The 22,378-nt window shown below is 49.5% G+C and overlaps 1 protein-coding gene and 3 pseudogenes across 3 annotated transcripts; all 4 read right to left on the reverse strand.

Annotated features, from left to right (window-relative positions):
* Positions 1-3,795: 3,795 nt before the first annotated feature.
* usp46 (ubiquitin specific peptidase 46) lies at positions 3,796-22,378 on the reverse strand. 3 transcript variants are annotated; one of them, XM_086224601.1, is made up of 9 exons: positions 22,048-22,378; positions 18,947-19,027; positions 18,365-18,578; positions 7,106-7,344; positions 6,600-6,676; positions 6,395-6,478; positions 6,124-6,321; positions 5,763-5,841; positions 3,796-5,672 (listed from the first exon to the last, which is right to left on the reverse strand). In XM_086224601.1, the coding sequence occupies exons 1-9, from the start codon at positions 22,081-22,083 to the stop codon at positions 5,571-5,573; spliced, it is 1,110 nt and encodes a 369-aa protein (XP_086080727.1). In that variant the 5' UTR covers positions 22,084-22,378; the 3' UTR covers positions 3,796-5,570. The 3 variants fall into 3 exon arrangements, with proteins under 3 accessions (XP_086080727.1, XP_086080726.1, XP_086080725.1); XM_086224600.1 differs by having other exon boundaries at positions 3,796-5,841; XM_086224599.1 differs by lacking the exons at positions 3,796-5,672; positions 5,763-5,841; positions 6,124-6,321; ... (1 more) ...; positions 6,600-6,676; positions 7,106-7,344 and adding an exon at positions 14,936-16,901 and having other exon boundaries at positions 22,048-22,370.
* Positions 8,271-9,642, reverse strand: LOC147250219 (eukaryotic initiation factor 4A-I pseudogene; annotated as a pseudogene).
* LOC147250220 (eukaryotic initiation factor 4A-I pseudogene) lies at positions 10,720-12,088 on the reverse strand (annotated as a pseudogene).
* LOC147250221 (eukaryotic initiation factor 4A-I pseudogene) lies at positions 13,169-14,537 on the reverse strand (annotated as a pseudogene).

Consider the following 22,378-nt stretch of genomic DNA (forward strand, 5'->3'; position numbering starts at 1 on the left):
TTTCATGTTAGAACAACACGGTCACAGAAATAGAGCCATTTCTGAGGAAGTGAGGCGTAAACACCAGCTGATACTTCATCATGGTTTTAGTTTGTCTCTTCTGTTTCAAAACAGAGAGAAGGACTCAGGATAGGACGAGTAAACCTGAAATATAAAGTTTAGCTCATAGAACCTGCTTGGACAGGGTCGGGGGGGGGGGGCTGTTTTCGCTCAGTTCAGTTATTTCATTGGATTGCTGATGTTTTCCAGGTATATAAGAACACCATCTGAGTACTTCCACCCCTGGAACTGTAGGTGGCAGTCAGACTTTTGTCTGGTTCTGCTGTGGTACCAGAACAGTGGACTTGTGAACAAACCAGAGACCACTGAGGGAAAATGTCATGAAACTCGGTGCCCCATGTAGACCAGAACCAGAGCCAGTAGCTGCTTCACCCAGGGGCCTCAGCCAGTGGCTCGGCCTGTCCTCAGGCCAGGAGGGAGAGATGCTGTCAGCTGCTGCACCACCTCAGACAGCCGCCTCTAGCTGCCCCCCCAAACTGTGGCCTCCTGACTTTCAGTCCAGGTCTGACCCAGCCTGCCCAAGTCGGAGCCTTTGTTCCTCCCTGGGTTGTGATTGGCAGACGGTCCAGGACTTGCTGGGTTACTTTGAACTGGTGCTTGTTATGCTGGAATGATGGTTTTTCCAGGAAGGATTTTGAACGTGTAAGGCGAGTGGTGATGTCATCCGTCGAGGAGCCGACAGTGCGTCCTGCTGGTGTGCTCGCGGTTCAGATGGTTTCTGACCAGTCCAGTGATTCCAGGTCCAGGAATGTAACATCAAGTTCCTTTCTTTCCTTTTCCTGCAGCCTGAATCTGATGCATCATCAGGGCTGGATGTCCTACGCAGCCTACGGAACCTGATACACCGCTCTCTGCTCCAGTGTGTCCATCAAGGTCTGTCAAGGGAGGTCTCCAACATTTTTTCTCTTAAACAAAATCCATTCATTGGGTATTCATTAATTCGTTGTTCCCCTGGGACGTCCTCGTGCTTCCATCACCTCCATTGACCTCCTCAGAAACCTCGGGACACTCGGGGCGTCACTGCTGTCGACTCCCTCACAGCTTCCTCATCTTCGGTCCTTTCAGGACACTGATGCCCTCCGATCAGGAGGTCTATTCCTCCGGTTGGGTCTCTGCTTGCTTGTGCAATTTTTTTATATAGATAATAACAGAGAATAGATGTGTGTTCGGTATTAGAGAAAAAGAGACCCTATTACTGTAACTTCATCTCTCCTCCTCAGCAGGAGCACAAGTCTGCCAAAAATAGAAGCAGAACTGTGTGTCATTATTGGTCCCATTTCTCGTCGTTCTCCTTCTGGGAAGAAGCTGAAAGTCCCTCCAGTTTTCTTTCCTCTCTACTAATTGTGTGCGTTTGGTTGTGAGTTTATCCTGCTGGTCCAAATGAGAGGCGAAGTGTTTCCCAGAACTGCTTGTGATCTCTCCATAGAAACAGAATGAGGTCAGTGTCATGTCAGCGCCCACCTGTGGTTTTCTCTCCGGCTTAATTTCGAAATGTAACAAGAAATTTCCATAGAAGACAAACAGCCTGGGTCAGCCCGGGCCGGGCGCCCCGCGGCGTGCGAAAGAACCCTGTTCTCGAAACACTCAGGGGAGTGGAACTACAACAGAGACGGGAGACGTGATGTGGACGTCAGCGATGAACCAGTCTGACCGCTGTGATTGACGGGTTGGGCTTCCTTGATTTCTGCTGATAATTCTGATTATGTATCGTTCATATTTTCTGATTCACAGGGGTCTCCAGGGAATCACTTCATAAAGCTGCCAACATCTGGTGGAGCAGACCGAGCGCTCCTATGAAGACACGTCAGCGCAGCATACTATAGATTTATCAAGTCACATCTCATGTATTCTTTCCACCGCGTTCATCAATACATTGAAGGAGTTCAGCACTGCAGTGCCATGTTTCTAGTATTTGAGTTTTGCTGTATTTTTTTGTATAATTACCTCATAGGAACAAATACAGCGATGAGAAGTGAGGCTCCTGGGAGCTGCTGAGCTGAACTGTTCCCAGGAACACAAAGATGATTGTTGTGATGAAGGACAAATTACGCAATACGATAAAGACAAAAAAAGATGATTGAGACAGGAGGGAACAGCAAAATGAAGCCAAAGGTTCTACGCTGATATTTTCAGTGTTCATAAATAATGTTGTTACCTCACTGCAGTGGCAGCGTCAACAGCCCGGCTCCCCCGACATAACCGCAAAGATGGGAGGTGAAGTGGAGGTTGGAGAAGCCCACCTTTAGCATTCTTACAACAACAAACCATGAAAAAAACCTGCTGGATATTTGATGTCGGAGCTCAGAGAAGTGTCAAACGGCCTCCTTGTTCAGAGAAACCAGACGAGCGGAAGCTGAGGCGCGTCTAGAGTTCAACTTGCTGTCAGACGGGCGTGTGATAGCGAGTGTGGCTGGTTGGCTCTCCTTCCATGTGACCTGCCAACGTCAGACAGCTGTCTGGCTCCAGAACGTGCGTGAGCTCCTATCAGCAAAATAGGTTCTTACCTTTTCTTCCTTCATATCAAATTTAAGTCTTCTGGATCATCAATCAGTTGTTAATTAGATTCTTCTCATCTAAACTCACAGGCCTCGATGAATTTCAGCAAATTAGGCTCCGATTTTCCAGAGACGTCCGTCAGTCTATCCTAAATTAATCTCCTGGATTACGAATCCAGACGAAGATCAAGTACGGTTTCCCTTTCCCTCATTTTTCTGACATGTCCAGACTCCTCAGTGCTGCCATCCATCTCACCCACAAAACCACCTTATTAATTTTGAATTATTCTTAAAATGTTATTATTGCTATTCAATATAATAAAAGACGTATTTTAGTATTCTTCAAATGCTAGTTTAAATTTGTATGACTGACCCTAAAGAACATTCATGACTCATAACACAGGGCGGTGCTGTGGAGCAGTGGTCCTCACCGTGGCCCCCAGCAAGAAGGTTGTGGGTGGAGCCCTGGCTGCAGCACGGGGTCTCTCTGGGTGAGTCGCCATGTTCTCCCTGTTCCTGCTGGGTTCTCTCTGGTACTCCAGCTTCCTCCACAGTCCAAAGACATCAAGAGGGACCAGGTTAATCCAGACTCTAAATTGACCGTAGGCGTGGCTGGGAGAGCCAATGGTTGTCTGTCTCTATGTGTTGGCCCTGCCATGGACTGGTGACCTGTCCAGGGGGAAGGCTGCTGGGATAGGCTCCACCCCCACCACCCTGAGAAGCGACACACAATAAGACACCATAACACGGCCTCTAGGAGAGAGCCAGGACACCACGACCAACACGTGTGTTCAAAACCCAACAGCAGGAAGGGTAGACAGAGGTCGGTGCTGGTCTGTTCAAGGGGTACACATAGTAGGAACCAATCCAAACAAAGAACCAGAACCGTGTTCAAATCGAAGATAAAAGATAAATATGAAGCGTCCTTATGAAAGGACCCCAGCAGCATCGACAGCTCATGATCCAGAACCGTCTCTATTAGCTGGGAGTTCTTTGGTTCTGTTCAGTGACCTGATGTCTTTTCTATCATGTTCTAGTTTCGTCTCCAAGCGCCTCCAGGTTCCTCGGCCAGCGTTCCACTGATCCGATGGAGGTTCTTGGTGTTTTGTCACCTGAACTCAACCGTCTGTATTCCAGATTTCTTCGAAATCCCTCCAGTCGTTTGTGAGACATTCCACTAACTATCACACAACCAAACATCAGTGATGTCATCACCTCGACGAGGGAAGCTGCAGGGGAATGAAGACTCGGCCGCGGATGATTGATCACCGTCAGTTTATTGAACAGAAGAATCGACTCAGAGTGAAAGTTCCACTGGTACTTCATGTTAAAGCACTGCAGCTCATCGCTAGTAAAGTGCACTTCCAGTTTAAAATGGAGGACCCCCCCATTCATCTCCCAGTAGCTCCATCAGACGCCACAAGGTGGAGCTCTCATTGCCACGATGCCGTCGCAGTCGGATGGCGTGTCTCCGTGACGATTAGTGCATAAACGTTAGTGGAAGATCGTGGTCTGAATGTCACATGACGGTGGGGACGGGGACTGATTATGAACCGCAGAGACGTAGGACAGCACAGCACCTCCTGCTAAGCTCAAATCCACCAGCAGCTCCGCTGTTTGGTTTTTTCTTTTTTACATTTTAAGATCTTTGCTTTTAAAAAAATAGCATTTCCAGAGGTGTTTTCTACATAATATACATGTACAGTTGGCTCTTTACAAAGAAAAGAATGTTCTGATGAAGACGTTTTGAAAGATCAGCGTCGACAGTAGCAGTTTGGCACATGACGTCATCCAGTTGATGGAAGGGGGAGGGGCCAGGATCATGAATATTCTCACTCCTAATGAGGTGAAACTGTCATTTCCTCTGATGCGCAGCAAACAGGAATGTAACTGACATGAAACATTGATGTTGCACAATAAAGGATAATGTGGGCGGGGCGGGGGGGGGGGCAGGGATTCCACATCGTACATCATGAAGTACAAAAATCATCAAGAAACCCAGCAGGTTGCGCTCACGAGACAGGAGCGAGCATGCGAGCACGCACGCATCACGAACATGTAAGTCTCACCGGGAAATGTCACATGACTTCACCTCTTATTGCACTGTTGTTTATGATAAAGGACTAGGCAGCGGGGGGGGGGGGTCTTACTTGCATCCACCATCCTGCAAATGTGTTGCAGCCCATCAGTGTATCACATCCACAGAGTCCTTCTAACTTGAAATGTACTAAGGCTCTCATAAGAGCCTTCACACACACACACACACACACACACACACACACACACACACACACACACACAAACACACACACACACACACACACACCCCTTCATTAACAAGCGGTCAGCATTACAAATTACAGTAATAAATATGTTAACTTCAATAAATAGGGGTTTAATGCTAAAACCACAGACGCGGCTGGTGTCACTGGGGGTCCGTATGAGTGCAGTGCCTCTGGGGTCGGATCAGCTGATTGGACCGCAGCTCACTGATTCTCTACTGGACACAGAGTTGGTCAGTGTAGGTAGTTTGCAGCTCATAAATGCTCAGGTATTGCTTCAAACACACTAAAGTCTATGTGTAGTTTACAGTGTTTGTCTCCAACGTCCTTCGTGCATCCAGACAAGACACCACGGACGCATCCCCGACCTGGACAGAGGTGGGGACAGAGCCCTGATGACAGGAATGATGGGGGGGGGGGGGGGGGGGGGGCGGCTTCCTTATATACATAGAGATGATGCAACGGTTTCTGGCACACGTTCCTAACCGGGGAGGCCCTCTTAGGGCTTCCTGCATGTGGATGTAAACTCCAGCTGTTTCTGCATGCTGTCAAGCATTTTTGCTTCTTTTAAAGTGCAGTCCAGATGCAGGTGACGAAAAAAGAAGTAAATGATAGATGAGGAAGAGGAAGAGGAGAACAGGCAGAGGGTGGGGGGGTTGGCACATATGTCGAGGGAGGGTCTGAGAACAGGATGGAGGGAGCTGAAGGTAAAAAAAAACAGTCTTCTCCTGTGTCACTCCCGGGACTGGTAGAAGAGGATGTACCCCGACTCAGAGTTCTTGGAGATGTCTGAGGTAAGTCCATAAAACTCCTCGATGGCGTGGGCGTCAATTTTCTGTGGGACAGAGAGAAGGGCGAGGTTTACTGACGTCACACACGACAGCACAGCCAGGTGAGTCAAGGAGTGGACGCTGGAGTGACGCACCTCCACGATGTCGTCGTCAAACAGTAGCCAGAAGCCATGACTCTTCACGATGGTAATGTAGTGACCTCTGTTTGGCCCGCTGCAGAAACACAGACAAACAACCAGCCCCCCCACTCGGCTTGAAACTGATCCTCTTAGTCACGACGCCAGGATTTCTCCATCACTGTTAGTTACAGCAGCTACTTCCTGTTTGTACCGACGCTGGTGGCTCCATTAACCAGGAGTGGCAGCATTTACGGCCTCAGGGCGTGAAAATAAGAGTTAATAAACCCAAAAGGGAATTTGAAATAAATCACATACAACATCGTGGTGATAAAGGAACCGAGCCTGATTTACTCGGCTGATAATCAATCGACTGTACCTTCCACAGTGAACCACCACGGCCACTAGATCATACATGCGATCTAGGTTGACGGCGTCTGCAGACGTGTTGAACAGACGCAGCTCAAGCGGGAAAACCACCCGATAGGACAGCTTGGTGTAGCGGTGCAGCTGCTCCATGTACTTGAACCTTTTCAGGTGTAGCGCCAGGATCATGGGGAGCTTCTTCACACGCATCCTGCAGAGACACCAAGAGAGGCGTCAGGAGTGAGGACGCGCCACAGCGGCGTTCCACCGGCTGCTTTACTCACCGTTTCTGGGCTTCCTGCTTGCTGCAACACGTCTCACAGTAGTATTTGTATTCACTGCACAGTGTCTCTGTGTTGCTGAAGTCCCTGGAGAGAAAAACATCCTGGTTATTCCTTCGTGCTCAGACCAAACACTGATTGGTCTACTTTCTAGGACTGAACACACAACAAAAAGAAGAAAAAAAAAATTCAAATAAATGTGGACTACCTGAGACAGTGTGTTATCGACGTGTTCTGCTCCACATCCACAGACAAATCCAGGAAATCCTCATCTTTGCTGCTCACCTGTCACAGACAGACACCAAGGTGAGTGAAGGGTCGAGTTCTTTGACTGAGTCAGAGAGGAGCGGCCAGACGCCCCCGCCGCTTTGAAATGCTGATGAAACTGAGCGGCCTTTGTCTCTGCACAGTACAGCATCCAGGGGTTGTTGAGGCAACCGGCCGCCCCCCTCCACCCACACCGTTCTGAGGACAAAGCCTTTGGAAGCCCTGACGTAAAGTGGGAGGCCAGAACCCACGGCGACTGCTCAATGCCAGGAGCTAATCCCCCTCTAAGACTCAATCAGGAGAGACCTCTTATTCAGGGGGACGTGAGGACTGGCAGAGTCGTTTACATGACAAGTGAGAAATGGCACAACTGGTAATTTGTTGAGCTGTGAGCAAATATTGAGCTCAACATCCTCCTCAACAAAGGAGGCAAATGAGGCCACAAACCGTTTCACAGTTGAGGCAGCGCGTCTCGTTGGTCAGTGTGCCTTGGAAGATGTCGTGAACCCACGTGGGCTCCGTCTTGTTCTCCAGCTCGGTCTCCGCGGTGACGGCGGTGCCGTTGTTCTTGAGGCGGCCGTTCTGCTTTTCCTGCTTCTTCTCCTCCTGCAGGATGTCAGCCACCGTGTTCAGCAGGTAGTTGAGGAATTCGTGAGCATCCTGTTGCATGTAGTTGTCAAACAGATCTGCGGAGAGAGGAGAAACGGGCCTCCAGTCATCGACAGATTACCCGACGCTACACGCACAAGAGTTTGATCTGAAACCTTATCAGAGTGGCTTTACAGCTTCCTCAGTCCAACCTGGCTGCACTCACACCTCTGCACACGTCAACTCTGGTTACATCTCTGTGGGCCAATAAAAGGTCACCTGGTAGGAGGGACTCCAAGAGCCCAACTATGGCGACGGAGCAAAAGATTAATCCAGGCGGTTTTTAATCTAAAATAAAAATGGCAGCGCTGGTCATGAGGCCGTACCTCCTGGTGTAAACATGACGAAGCGGGTCTACAAATACTTGGGAAAGTACTACCAGAGACTTATTTGCTGGGTGGAACCGTTTCTCAAAGTAACACAAATCTACAGATAAACATTCGGCTCTGATCAGCTGGTTAATATGCAACGATGCTGGTAACTCTTGTGGAGTCTCAAAAACACATTCAGTCCCAAATGGAGCGTTGTCATGTGACCTGGTGAAGATCCGTTCGTGACGGGTGAGCAAAGTCAAAATCAGCGTATTCGACCAAAGCTGAGAGTTATTCTTCACGTTTTAACTCCTGTTCTGGTCTGATTCGTTCCTACACTGTCCTGGTAGTTTTCTGACAAACTCTCTACTGTGAATATGCTGAACTATTGAGGGAAAGTATTGACCAAATCAACCCTGAAGACCAAGAGTCAGGAGAGGATCAAAATGTCAGTTTTAAGACACTTTTTGCTGCAGCCGGAGCTGATAAAGTTGACATTTGGATTCAGGGCTGAAAGATTAGCAAAACTATCAAATAATGATGGTTGTTTTTTTGTTTTTTTTAATGATTCACAATGCTATCAAATCCCCTTGTTTCATTGATTCACACTTTAATTGAAAACAACATTGACATGATGATGTGAGATCTTTAGTTTTTAATTTCGGGACACACAGAACGACTGCAGCACAGCTCGACTGACACTATGGCGGGTGTGAGGGTCCTCTAGAGGAGATCGGCCACGTTCATGGGCATCTCCTCGATGACGGTGTCGTAGTAGGTCTCGATGTCCTTCAGGGTTCGCCGGTCCTCTTTCCTCAGCAGAGTGATGGCGGTTCCCTTCCGTCCAAAACGACCACTTCGACCGATCCTATGCATATAGCTGTCCCGGCTGGACGGCAGGTCGAAGTTTATCACCAGCGACACCTGCTGGACGTCGATTCCTCTTGCCAGGATATCCGTGGCGATCAGCACTCTGCTGGAGCCCGAGCGGAACTCCCGCATGATCAAGTCCCGTTCTCTCTGCTCCAGTTCAGAGTGGAGGGCCGAGACGGTAAAACCTCTGGCCTGCATCTCTCTGGTCAGGTGTTCAACCTTCCTCCTGGTATTAACGAAGATGATGGCCTGTGAGATGGGCAGACAGGAGTAGATATCGCACAGCGCATCGATCTTCCAGTCCTCTCGCTCCACATCAACGTAGAACTGACGGATGCCCTCCAGGGTCAGTTCCTCCTTCTTCACCAAGATTCTGACAGGATCCCGCATGAACCTCTTGGTGACATCCAGCACCTCAGCCGGCATGGTAGCAGACAGCAGAATCACCTGAGCTCTGCCTGGAACCTCCTGGAAGATGTTGTAAATTTGTTCCTTGAAGCCTCTGCCCAGCATCTCGTCGGCCTCGTCCATCACAAACACCTGGATGTACCTAGAAGAGATGTGTCTGCGACCGAACAAGTCCAGGACTCGGCCTGGGGTTCCCACCACAACGTGAGGGGGTTCAGCCCTCAGCTTTTGGCCTTCTCTGTGGATGTCGGTCCCTCCAATACAGGCGTGGCACCTGACTCCCATGTAGTCACCCAGAGCCATCACCTCCCTCTTGATCTGCTGAGCCAGCTCCCTGGTGGGGGCCAGGACCAGAGCCTGAGTGGCCCTCTGTCTGACGTTGATCTGCTGAAGTATGGCAATTGCGAAGGTGGCGGTCTTCCCAGTGCCAGACTGGGACTGAGCGATCACATCATAGCCCTTGATGCACGGAATGATGGCCCTCCGCTGGATAGCGGTAGGCCTCTCCAGTCCAAAGGCATAAATCCCCCGCAGCAGATCCCTGCGCAGGTGCATCTTGTCGAAACTGTCCACACTCTGGTTCCAGTTGCTTTCGGTGAAGCTCTCTCGGCCATTGTTCCGCCTCTGATGCTTAGTGGCCATTATTCCAAACAAGTCTGAATGAGGGGAATGTCAGGTAGTCCCGCTTGATTGGCTGGATGAGATAAATGCTGTTGCTGTGATAAAGCACCAACACCAAGGTTGAGATGTCCTGCCTGATGAAGCTGAGTGTGCTCTTTTATTGTTTTTCTAACTTATGCTCCTTTGACGTGTCACTGTGGGTTCATACACGGAATTCTGAGGTTCAATGATGTCATCAACTTTGATCTCTGAGCTCTGATGTCAACCAGGGACTGTGATCTCTGAGCTCTGATTTTACTGCGATCTTTGATTTTGGTCCGACAGCTCTGACTTTGATCCGACTTTGATCTCTGGCACCCAGATGATGTCAGCGAGTAGCGATGTGTCAGCTGACCTCAATAATCCAGTGAGTGTGTGTTCATGGATGCAATCGGGTCTTCTAATTTAATACAATTTCTGGATTGGCCGAGGTTCTCCATCAGTGGACATTCAGAGGCTTCAAGGAAGAGTTACCTCAGTTTTGTGGGTTGGTTCTGAAAAGGTGCTGGTTGTTCTCACTGTTGTGTGTGTCTAATAACTTTTGTTACAATCATAAAATACTTGGGAAAGTACTACCAGAGACTTATTTGCTGGGCGGAACCGTTTCTCAAAGTAACACAAATCTACAGATAAACATTCGGCTCTGATCAGCTGGTTAATATGCAACGATGCTGGTAACTCTTGTGGAGTCTCAAAAACACATTCAGTCCCAAATGGAGCGTTGTCATGTGACCTGGTGAAGATCCGTTCGTGACGGGTGAGCAAAGTCAAAATCAGCGTATTCGACCAAAGCTGAGAGTTATTCTTCACGTTTTAACTCCTGTTCTGGTCTGATTCGTTCCTACACTGTCCTGGTAGTTTTCTGACAAACTCTCTACTGTGAATATGCTGAACTATTGAGGGAAAGTATTGACCAAATCAACCCTGAAGACCAAGAGTCAGGAGAGGATCAAAATGTCAGTTTTAAGACACTTTTTGCTGCAGCCGGAGCTGATAAAGTTGACATTTGGATTCAGGGCTGAAAGATTAGCAAAACTATCAAATAATGATGGTTGTTTTTTTGTTTTTTTTAATGATTCACAATGCTATCAAATCCCCTTGTTTCATTGATTCACACTTTAATTGAAAACAACATTGACATGATGATGTGAGATCTTTAGTTTTTAATTTCGGGACACACAGAACGACTGCAGCACAGCTCGACTGACACTATGGCGGGTGTGAGGGTCCTCTAGAGGAGATCGGCCACGTTCATGGGCATCTCCTCGATGACGGTGTCGTAGTAGGTCTCGATGTCCTTCAGGGTTCGCCGGTCCTCTTTCCTCAGCAGAGTGATGGCGGTTCCCTTCCGTCCAAAACGACCACTTCGACCGATCCTATGCATATAGCTGTCCCGGCTGGACGGCAGGTCGAAGTTTATCACCAGCGACACCTGCTGGACGTCGATTCCTCTTGCCAGGATATCCGTGGCGATCAGCACTCTGCTGGAGCCCGAGCGGAACTCCCGCATGATCAAGTCCCGTTCTCTCTGCTCCAGTTCAGAGTGGAGGGCCGAGACGGTAAAACCTCTGGCCTGCATCTCTCTGGTCAGGTGTTCAACCTTCCTCCTGGTATTAACGAAGATGATGGCCTGTGAGATGGGCAGACAGGAGTAGATATCGCACAGCGCATCGATCTTCCAGTCCTCTCGCTCCACATCAACGTAGAACTGACGGATGCCCTCCAGGGTCAGTTCCTCCTTCTTCACCAAGATTCTGACAGGATCCCGCATGAACCTCTTGGTGACATCCAGCACCTCAGCCGGCATGGTAGCAGACAGCAGAATCACCTGAGCTCTGCCTGGAACCTCCTGGAAGATGTTGTAAATTTGTTCCTTGAAGCCTCTGCCCAGCATCTCGTCGGCCTCGTCCATCACAAACACCTGGATGTACCTAGAAGAGATGTGTCTGCGACCGAACAAGTCCAGGACTCGGCCTGGGGTTCCCACCACAACGTGAGGGGGTTCAGCCCTCAGCTTTTGGCCTTCTCTGTGGATGTCGGTCCCTCCAATACAGGCGTGGCACCTGACTCCCATGTAGTCACCCAGAGCCATCACCTCCCTCTTGATCTGCTGAGCCAGCTCCCTGGTGGGGGCCAGGACCAGAGCCTGAGTGGCCCTCTGTCTGACGTTGATCTGCTGAAGTATGGCAATTGCGAAGGTGGCGGTCTTCCCAGTGCCAGACTGGGACTGAGCGATCACATCATAGCCCTTGATGCACGGAATGATGGCCCTCCGCTGGATAGCGGTAGGCCTCTCCAGTCCAAAGGCATAAATCCCCCGCAGCAGATCCCTGCGCAGGTGCATCTTGTCGAAACTGTCCACACTCTGGTTCCAGTTGCTTTCGGTGAAGCTCTCTCGGCCATTGTTCCGCCTCTGATGCTTAGTGGCCATTATTCCAAACAAGTCTGAATGAGGGGAATGTCAGGTAGTCCCGCTTGATTGGCTGGATGAGATAAATGCTGTTGCTGTGATAAAGCACCAACACCAAGGTTGAGATGTCCTGCCTGATGAAGCTGAGTGTGCTCTTTTATTGTTTTTCTAACTTATGCTCCTTTGACGTGTCACTGTGGGTTCATACACGGAATTCTGAGGTTCAATGATGTCATCAACTTTGATCTCTGAGCTCTGATGTCAACCAGGGACTGTGATCTCTGAGCTCTGATTTTACTGCGATCTTTGATTTTGGTCCGACAGCTCTGACTTTGATCCGACTTTGATCTCTGGCACCCAGATGATGTCAGCGAGTAGCGATGTGTCAGCTGACCTCAATAATCCACTGAGTGTGTGTTCATGGATGCAATCGGGTCTTCTAATTTAATACAATTTCTGGATTGGCCGAGGTTCTCCATCAGTGGACATTCAGAGGCTTCAAGGAAGAGTTACCTCAGTTTTGTGGGTTGGTTCTGAAAAGGTGCTGGTTGTTCTCACTGTTGTGTGTGTCTAATAACTTTTGTTACAATCATAAAATACTTGGGAAAGTACTACCAGAGACTTATTTGCTGGGCGGAACCGTTTCTCAAAGTAACACAAATCTACAGATAAACATTCGGCTCTGATCAGCTGGTTAATATGCAACGATGCTGGTAACTCTTGTGGAGTCTCAAAAACACATTCAGTCCCAAATGGAGCGTTGTCATGTGACCTGGTGAAGATCCGTTCGTGACGGGTGAGCAAAGTCAAAATCAGCGTATTCGACCAAAGCTGAGAGTTATTCTTCACGTTTTAACTCCTGTTCTGGTCTGATTCGTTCCTACACTGTCCTGGTAGTTTTCTGACAAACTCTCTACTGTGAATATGCTGAACTATTGAGGGAAAGTATTGACCAAATCAACCCTGAAGACCAAGAGTCAGGAGAGGATCAAAATGTCAGTTTTAAGACACTTTTTGCTGCAGCCGGAGCTGATAAAGTTGACATTTGGATTCAGGGCTGAAAGATTAGCAAAACTATCAAATAATGATGGTTGTTTTTTTGTTTTTTTTAATGATTCACAATGCTATCAAATCCCCTTGTTTCATTGATTCACACTTTAATTGAAAACAACATTGACATGATGATGTGAGATCTTTAGTTTTTAATTTCGGGACACACAGAACGACTGCAGCACAGCTCGACTGACACTATGGCGGGTGTGAGGGTCCTCTAGAGGAGATCGGCCACGTTCATGGGCATCTCCTCGATGACGGTGTCGTAGTAGGTCTCGATGTCCTTCAGGGTTCGCCGGTCCTCTTTCCTCAGCAGAGTGATGGCGGTTCCCTTCCGTCCAAAACGACCACTTCGACCGATCCTATGCATATAGCTGTCCCGGCTGGACGGCAGGTCGAAGTTTATCACCAGCGACACCTGCTGGACGTCGATTCCTCTTGCCAGGATATCCGTGGCGATCAGCACTCTGCTGGAGCCCGAGCGGAACTCCCGCATGATCAAGTCCCGTTCTCTCTGCTCCAGTTCAGAGTGGAGGGCCGAGACGGTAAAACCTCTGGCCTGCATCTCTCTGGTCAGGTGTTCAACCTTCCTCCTGGTATTAACGAAGATGATGGCCTGTGAGATGGGCAGACAGGAGTAGATATCGCACAGCGCATCGATCTTCCAGTCCTCTCGCTCCACATCAACGTAGAACTGACGGATGCCCTCCAGGGTCAGTTCCTCCTTCTTCACCAAGATTCTGACAGGATCCCGCATGAACCTCTTGGTGACATCCAGCACCTCAGCCGGCATGGTAGCAGACAGCAGAATCACCTGAGCTCTGCCTGGAACCTCCTGGAAGATGTTGTAAATTTGTTCCTTGAAGCCTCTGCCCAGCATCTCGTCGGCCTCGTCCATCACAAACACCTGGATGTACCTAGAAGAGATGTGTCTGCGACCGAACAAGTCCAGGACTCGGCCTGGGGTTCCCACCACAACGTGAGGGGGTTCAGCCCTCAGCTTTTGGCCTTCTCTGTGGATGTCGGTCCCTCCAATACAGGCGTGGCACCTGACTCCCATGTAGTCACCCAGAGCCATCACCTCCCTCTTGATCTGCTGAGCCAGCTCCCTGGTGGGGGCCAGGACCAGAGCCTGAGTGGCCCTCTGTCTGACGTTGATCTGCTGAAGTATGGCAATTGCGAAGGTGGCGGTCTTCCCAGTGCCAGACTGGGACTGAGCGATCACATCATAGCCCTTGATGCACGGAATGATGGCCCTCCGCTGGATAGCGGTAGGCCTCTCCAGTCCAAAGGCATAAATCCCCCGCAGCAGATCCCTGCGCAGGTGCATCTTGTCGAAACTGTCCACACTCTGGTTCCAGTTGCTTTCGGTGAAGCTCTCTCGGCCATTGTTCCGCCTCTGATGCTTAGTGGCCATTATTCCAAACAAGTCTGAATGAGGGGAATGTCAGGTAGTCCCGCTTGATTGGCTGGATGAGATAAATGCTGTTGCTGTGATAAAGCACCAACACCAAGGTTGAGATGTCCTGCCTGATGAAGCTGAGTGTGCTCTTTTATTGTTTTTCTAACTTATGCTCCTTTGACGTGTCACTGTGGGTTCATACACGGAATTCTGAGGTTCAATGATGTCATCAACTTTGATCTCTGAGCTCTGATGTCAACCAGGGACTGTGATCTCTGAGCTCTGATTTTACTGCGATCTTTGATTTTGGTCCGACAGCTCTGACTTTGATCCGACTTTGATCTCTGGCACCCAGATGATGTCAGCGAGTAGCGATGTGTCAGCTGACCTCAATAATCCACTGAGTGTGTGTTCATGGATGCAATCGGGTCTTCTAATTTAATACAATTTCTGGATTGGCCGAGGTTCTCCATCAGTGGACATTCAGAGGCTTCAAGGAAGAGTTACCTCAGTTTTGTGGGTTGGTTCTGAAAAGGTGCTGGTTGTTCTCACTGTTGTGTGTGTCTAATAACTTTTGTTACAATCATAAAATACTTGGGAAAGTACTACCAGAGACTTATTTGCTGGGCGGAACCGTTTCTCAAAGTAACACAAATCTACAGATAAACATTCGGCTCTGATCAGCTGGTTAATATGCAACGATGCTGGTAACTCTTGTGGAGTCTCAAAAACACATTCAGTCCCAAATGGAGCGTTGTCATGTGACCTGGTGAAGATCCGTTCGTGACGGGTGAGCAAAGTCAAAATCAGCGTATTCGACCAAAGCTGAGAGTTATTCTTCACGTTTTAACTCCTGTTCTGGTCTGATTCGTTCCTACACTGTCCTGGTAGTTTTCTGACAAACTCTCTACTGTGAATATGCTGAACTATTGAGGGAAAGTATTGACCAAATCAACCCTGAAGACCAAGAGTCAGGAGAGGATCAAAATGTCAGTTTTAAGACACTTTTTGCTGCAGCCGGAGCTGATAAAGTTGACATTTGGATTCAGGGCTGAAAGATTAGCAAAACTATCAAATAATGATGGTTGTTTTTTTGTTTTTTTTAATGATTCACAATGCTATCAAATCCCCTTGTTTCATTGATTCACACTTTAATTGAAAACAACATTGACATGATGATGTGAGATCTTTAGTTTTTAATTTCGGGACACACAGAACGACTGCAGCACAGCTCGACTGACACTATGGCGGGTGTGAGGGTCCTCTAGAGGAGATCGGCCACGTTCATGGGCATCTCCTCGATGACGGTGTCGTAGTAGGTCTCGATGTCCTTCAGGGTTCGCCGGTCCTCTTTCCTCAGCAGAGTGATGGCGGTTCCCTTCCGTCCAAAACGACCACTTCGACCGATCCTATGCATATAGCTGTCCCGGCTGGACGGCAGGTCGAAGTTTATCACCAGCGACACCTGCTGGACGTCGATTCCTCTTGCCAGGATATCCGTGGCGATCAGCACTCTGCTGGAGCCCGAGCGGAACTCCCGCATGATCAAGTCCCGTTCTCTCTGCTCCAGTTCAGAGTGGAGGGCCGAGACGGTAAAACCTCTGGCCTGCATCTCTCTGGTCAGGTGTTCAACCTTCCTCCTGGTATTAACGAAGATGATGGCCTGTGAGATGGGCAGACAGGAGTAGATATCGCACAGCGCATCGATCTTCCAGTCCTCTCGCTCCACATCAACGTAGAACTGACGGATGCCCTCCAGGGTCAGTTCCTCCTTCTTCACCAAGATTCTGACAGGATCCCGCATGAACCTCTTGGTGACATCCAGCACCTCAGCCGGCATGGTAGCAGACAGCAGAATCACCTGAGCTCTGCCTGGAACCTCCTGGAAGATGTTGTAAATTTGTTCCTTGAAGCCTCTGCCCAGCATCTCGTCGGCCTCGTCCATCACAAACACCTGGATGTACCTAGAAGAGATGTGTCTGCGACCGAACAAGTCCAGGACTCGGCCTGGGGTTCCCACCACAACGTGAGGGGGTTCAGCCCTCAGCTTTTGGCCTTCTCTGTGGATGTCGGTCCCTCCAATACAGGCGTGGCACCTGACTCCCATGTAGTCACCCAGAGCCATCACCTCCCTCTTGATCTGCTGAGCCAGCTCCCTGGTGGGGGCCAGGACCAGAGCCTGAGTGGCCCTCTGTCTGACGTTGATCTGCTGAAGTATGGCAATTGCGAAGGTGGCGGTCTTCCCAGTGCCAGACTGGGACTGAGCGATCACATCATAGCCCTTGATGCACGGAATGATGGCCCTCCGCTGGATAGCGGTAGGCCTCTCCAGTCCAAAGGCATAAATCCCCCGCAGCAGATCCCTGCGCAGGTGCATCTTGTCGAAACTGTCCACACTCTGGTTCCAGTTGCTTTCGGTGAAGCTCTCTCGGCCATTGTTCCGCCTCTGATGCTTAGTGGCCATTATTCCAAACAAGTCTGAAAGAGGGGAATGTCAGGTAGTCCCGCTTGATTGGCTGGATGAGATAAATGCTGTTGCTGTGATAAAGCACCAACACCAAGGTTGAGATGTCCTGCCTGATGAAGCTGAGTGTGCTCTTTTATTGTTTTTCTAACTTATGCTCCTTTGACGTGTCACTGTGGGTTCATACACGGAATTCTGAGGTTCAATGATGTCATCAACTTTGATCTCTGAGCTCTGATGTCAACCAGGGACTGTGATCTCTGAGCTCTGATTTTACTGCGATCTTTGATTTTGGTCCGACAGCTCTGACTTTGATCCGACTTTGATCTCTGGCACCCAGATGATGTCAGCGAGTAGCGATGTGTCAGCTGACCTCAATAATCCACTGAGTGTGTGTTCATGGATGCAATCGGGTCTTCTAATTTAATACAATTTCTGGATTGGCCGAGGTTCTCCATCAGTGGACATTCAGAGGCTTCAAGGAAGAGTTACCTCAGTTTTGTGGGTTGGTTCTGAAAAGGTGCTGGTTGTTCTCACTGTTGTGTGACTCTAGCTTAAATTTTTTGTTTTAATCGATTCACAAGGCTCAATCAGCTGATAGCAAAATAATAATAATAATAATAATAATATTAAAGGAACCAACCAGTGGAGGTTGAATAAAAGTGAACTGTTTACTTTGGTCATTGAGACAAAAGGCAGATGTCAGCAGCAGGACTGAAAAATTCATCAAATTTGAGCTGTTGTGATTTTTGGGTGCTGCAGTTCCATTTACATGACAAAGTGACACGAGTTAGAAGCAGGACTTCTGTGACCTCGCGCTGATTTCTTTGTGTACTTGACATCAGCTGAAACTGAGCAAAAAAAAAGCTTAAAAATTGTATTATTTGCTAAAGAATAAACACAGCACAGAACAGAGCTCGGAGAGGAAGAGACGGCGCGGAAATGCAGCGTAGGAAAGAGGTTCCAGGGAGACGCACGTCAGCCATTAATCTAGCACTGCCACATCCCAGCGCTAACATGCTAACTGCTAGCAGACTCTTCTGTGGTTTATGATTTAAGTCATTTAATGCACCGATGCTTAGACTGTGTGTGTGTGTGTGTGTGTGTGTGTGTGTGTGTGTGTGTGTGTGTGGAGGAGGCCCTGCTGCCTCCAGCCACACTCAGGTCTGATGGATGGAACGTTTGTGCATCTGCTGTCGTTAAAATGTGTGTCAGCTCTGGACGTCAACATGCTGCTTCGCTCTCCCTCGTCAATACTGCTTCAAATGTAGTTTTACTACAATCAATCATATTAATTCACATTCAAGATTAATCAAAAGTGTCCTGGTTATCATTTTAGCCATAAATGCCAAGCTACTGGGTTTTTCAGTCACAGGAAAAGTGTCTTATTTATTTCTGCCATACGAGCGCTGTTAATGAACACCGACTTAAGCAGGCGCCTCTTTCCGGCCGTGATTTATCGCGCGCGGTCGCTCACCGTTCTCCTTCCGCAGACGTGAGATGAACTTCTTGGGCGGGATGACGCCCACCTTCTTCTTCTGCGTGGCGATGGAGTGAAAGAGGTCAGCCAGGCATGTGAGCAGGTTCTCCTTCTTCTTCTGCTGAGCTTTGTAAGCCAGCACGTTCTCCCGGAAGGGCCGGCAGAAGTAGAGCGCCTGGAGCACCGAGTTACAGTAGCAGGTGTTTCCAAACTGACAGCCGGGAGAGAAACAGGAAGGCGATTCATATCACGGTAGGGAAAAGGCGCAACACCATATTTCACCATCTTCAATCTCCAGCATGTTCAGACCCCCCAGCACTTCTTTCTCCTGGCATTCAAAAATTCACACTGACTTGTTTTTACTGTGTTGGTAACTTTGTGTGCACAACATTAAATATGTGTAACGATTGTCAGCAGGCATCATTACAGGAACGGACAGGCAGACAACACAATCTGTCACAGTGTTTTTGATGCTCAGCATCAGGGGGTGGGGGGGGGGGTCCGTGTTTTTGAACACGACACCGTTGTTTTCAGGGCAATGACCTTTGTGAATGTATGAGAGGATTTAGTGTCGCTTACGTTGACCAATCCGAAGTAGTGCTCATTGATTGGGAACTGCTCCGGGCCGATGTCTTTCTCCAGAGCAGAGGCATTGGTGCCCTGAAAGGACCAGAGACAGGAAAACACATCATCACCATGGCGATGAATGCCTACAAACACTGCTCGCTTGTTTACCAGCTGGAGCTGTGACCAAAGGAGTGCGGAAGTAGGGAACCCTGCTCTTCATGTCACATCTTCAAAAAGCACAATACATCATTGCACTGCTACCCCGGCCACGCACAGAACGAACCCCCCCGCCGGCGCAGGCAGAGTCCCACCTATCACTCGTCCATCAGCTGCACTTGAAAGCTCAAAAAACTGCCATGTTGGGATAAACATGGCCGCCTCCGACTTTTCCACAAATGTTACTGCACAACCTCTCAGTCATGAGCCTGAGTCTGACACTCCACCAGACGCAGAATTTCTTTCAACTCATTCTATCCCCTTCAGAGGTTGATGTCCTGGTACTACCTGCTCTCATAACATCCAGAATACAACACTAGAACCCCCCCCCCCCCCAAAGATCTCCAGGTGGTCCAGAATGCAGCTGCCAGCCAGTTTCAAAGTTCTCCTCCACACCTGTGGGGCTCTACATGGACGCTGTCCTTCACCTGTACCCAGTCTCCCTGGCCCGCACAGACCATCCTGACTCTCACGCTCCCTGGATGAGAAACCTCGTTATCTATGGCACGCTGTTTTCATTCGTGAGGTGTTCATCAAGCCAAATGTTAGGAGAAGTCCAGTTACACAGACCAGTTCAACTTATTGTCCTGTTCTACAGTAAATATGGCCGCATGGCCATGGTAACAGTTTAATAAAAACTCAAGTCTTTACAGGAAGCGTACACAAGACCAAAGTAGAGATGGATCTGGATGACCCCCGAGGAGGAGAACATCAAAGTGTAAAATGACAACTTCCTGTTGCCATCAGGTGGCGCTGCGACTCATGAGCCTGATGGTTCTCCCTCGGCCTGTCCTACGCCCTCCGCCAAGACTGGGGAAAATTGCTTCATCGTTTTGTGTAACTCTGCTGAGCGACAACCAGATGACATGAGCCACGCGGTGGAGGCAGCACTGCATTCCTCTCAATGATCCAGCAACCCTCTCAGACACTGTGCCTCTTGATCCCAACGCCGCTTCCAGCCTCACTCACACTCTCCCTCCCTCCCTCTGTCCTCCTATCATGGAACAATCTGACCTACAGATAGAGCTGCTATAGAGCCGCTGCTCCTCCGTGTCGAGAGGAGTCAGTTGAGGTGGTGAGGGCATCTGGTGTGGACGCCTCCCTCTGAAGGTTTTCCAGGCATGTCCGACCAGGAGGAGGCCTCTGGACCGACCCAGGACACACTGGAGGGACATATTTCCCCCTTGGCCTGGGAATGCCTCAGGACTCCACTGGAAGAGCTGGTGGATGTGGCTGGGGAGCAGGCGGTCTGGACTTCCTTGCTGAGGCTGCTGCCCCCGTGACCCAGACCAACCAGATAAACGGAGGAGGACGATGAATCTGACGACGACGAATCTGACCTACATCCATTACCCTACTAAAGCTAAACCACAGTTGTGGGAAAGTACAGGAAAATTTGCGGCATTAGTCCACCTACAAGCTCATGAACATCTCCACCACATGTTGACGATGATGAACTGACATCGGATGCCATCTGTTAACAACTGAGCGCCTCCTTCTGAACGGCCGGCGCCAGCATCATTTATTCAAAATGGAAAATAGTTGATTGAAAGAATACGGGAACAAAACGAGCAGAGGGATCCGCTCACTTTGTGCTGCATCAGTACTGCTGTTGTCATCCCTGAATGCTGAGGGAAGAAGGTTTGTTTCCTGTTTCCTGCTAAGAGTTGAAGCGTCTGGCTGATAAAGAGGAATGCTTGCTGGTGCAACAGTTGGTCTGACTGTCAGTCAGCAGGTCAGTGGGAGGCTAACGGTCCCCAAACATGCTGGAGGTGTATGACGGAGCCAAAGAATCCCTTCCATTTTGGGGCTGAGCAGTTGCAGCACCATCTGGTGGCAAAAGGAAGTGACGTGTCTTTTCACATTTTGATGAGCTCCTCGAGGATGTGGTGAGTGTGTGGAAGTGATATTTGCAGCATCGGTCTGCTGCTCTAGTCTCGCGCTGTGGAGCAGCAACACTCCCGTGTGTCCGGGGGTGCGAGGGCCAGCTGGCAACTTTGATTAGGGCCCCAGCACAGAAGTTCCAGGGTCCAAACAGCCACACTGGCAGATCTGTCCCCACTGAGGGTTTTGTGTTATACACTTCAGTCAACTGAGGGGACGTGACTGTAAACTGGTCCAAACTCTGCTTTTACGTCTACAAGCTTTTGTGTTTAAACAACTTCACCGACTATGTAGAAAAACTGCTGAGCACACACTGTGGCGTGCGCCAGGGAGCAGCGGTCAGCACGAGGCCAATAAAATAAATTAGCAGTAAGTTTTATCTGCTGCAGTATCAATTTACTGTATTAAATTGGATTCCTTGTTCTCATCACACACACACACACACACACGATCTGTCAACATCATCCAGATTATCAGACCAATAACCAACCAGGAGCACAAATCAACTCACATCTTCACCTGTAACTCTCTCTATCTCTCTCTCTCTCTCCCTCTCTCTCTCTCTCACACACACACACACACAGAGCAACTTGTTCTACAAAGATTTCATATGAAAACTCAGTAAACACTACAGGCTCTCCTGATCTTACCCACTCTCTTGACGGGCCCTGAACACAACACAGATTAGTGCAGATCCCTGTTCCCTGCAAGCAGGTTGAAGCAGCACATTATGCAATCACTACAAGCTGTCACATCTGTCACACACACACACACACACACACACACACACACACACACAGAACTGGGGTGTACGTGTGTGAGCAGGGATGCAGACCAACAGACTCTGTCCACTGGCCTGCATCCCGCCCAGCACGTCGGGGTCCAGGGGGGAGGAGGGAGGAGGCCAGCCAGACCCCCCACCCCCTCCCCCCCGGCCTGAACATCATCACACATCAGGCTCCCCTCAGCGGCTGCAGGCGGATCAATAACAGAGGCAGCGGCGGTGTACTCACCATATTACAAATGGAGGCGATGTTTCTGACAGTCATTTAGTTCACAGTGTCCCCCCGGCCGCCATCTTTATGAAATAAACATGACTGGAGAGCGGAGCGACGCTGAGAGATGAAGTTGATTCGCAGCCGCGGCTGAAGGCCGGACTGCAGCCCCGAGCGTCACAGAGCGAGCGGGCGGACACACACGGGCCCCCGTGTGGCCAGCACGGAGCCGAGAGGCGGGCTGGAGGTCAGCGTCCACACGGCCTCATCCTCGGACACATCTCACACGCTTCACCGCTGGAACCCGCCGGAGCATCGGGAAGCTGCTGCTCGCTAGCAACAGCCGGGA

Source organism: Aulostomus chinensis, chromosome 14 (assembly GCF_037954235.1).
Source record: "Aulostomus chinensis isolate RoL2024-O1b breed Wild chromosome 14, RoL_Achi_v1.0, whole genome shotgun sequence".
Lineage (NCBI taxonomy): Eukaryota > Metazoa > Chordata > Actinopteri > Syngnathiformes > Aulostomidae > Aulostomus > Aulostomus chinensis.